This window comes from Penaeus monodon, chromosome 29, assembly GCF_015228065.2.
Source record: "Penaeus monodon isolate SGIC_2016 chromosome 29, NSTDA_Pmon_1, whole genome shotgun sequence".
Lineage (NCBI taxonomy): Eukaryota > Metazoa > Arthropoda > Malacostraca > Decapoda > Penaeidae > Penaeus > Penaeus monodon.
The window spans coordinates 26,237,930-26,238,509 of record NC_051414.1 but is presented as its reverse complement, the minus strand read 5'-3'; the positions used below and the strand labels follow the sequence as shown (position 1 = coordinate 26,238,509).

Genomic DNA, 580 nt, shown 5'->3' with positions numbered 1-580 from the left:
ATCAGTGTCTAATCATATGGTTTTGAAATTCATCTTGATGATTTTTAATACATTAAAATACATTCTACTTGCTGTTTTTACCATTATTTTCATGCTCAGTGTAAATTTCTGTAATACCCCAAAAATTGTTAGCATGATATACTTCCTTTTTGTCTCTTAAAGCAAAGACTTTGCCAGATGAGCTTGAATACCCCTGAGATGTAAATTTTCTGACTCCTGTGACAACAAACCTATTACTCTCCCAGTGGCTCGGAGGATGTGATGTCCCCAGTGGGTTTTCCGGAATGGAAGGCTACAGTGGGGACGGTAGCCAGGAGGTCCACCAGCCCCCACAAGGTCCTGCAGGAGCACAAGCACAGCAAGCACACCAGATGGTGAGTGTTACCCTCATGCCAACACTCCAAAGGAAATGCCACCTCTAGAGTTGATGATCGGGAGGGAAAAGGATATTGGTGGGAAGGGGCTCTGCTTTTGGGGTTTTGTCTCCTTATTTGTCTTATGTGGAGGCTTTTTGGGGGTTTGCTCAAGAGGGGAATAAGTATGCATAATTTTGTTTATTATGGAATAAGAGAGTACTGAT

The 580-nt window shown here is 42.4% G+C and overlaps 1 protein-coding gene across 1 annotated transcript in view; it reads left to right on the top strand.

Moving 5' to 3' along the window:
* Positions 1-580, top strand: part of LOC119592083 (longitudinals lacking protein, isoforms H/M/V-like) — a gene marked incomplete at its 5' end in the record, with an annotated part of 7,218 nt that overhangs the window by 1,206 nt on the left and 5,432 nt on the right. The window contains 1 exon segment of the mRNA XM_037940898.1: positions 246-374. Within this exon segment, the coding sequence (XP_037796826.1) occupies positions 246-374 (129 nt within the window).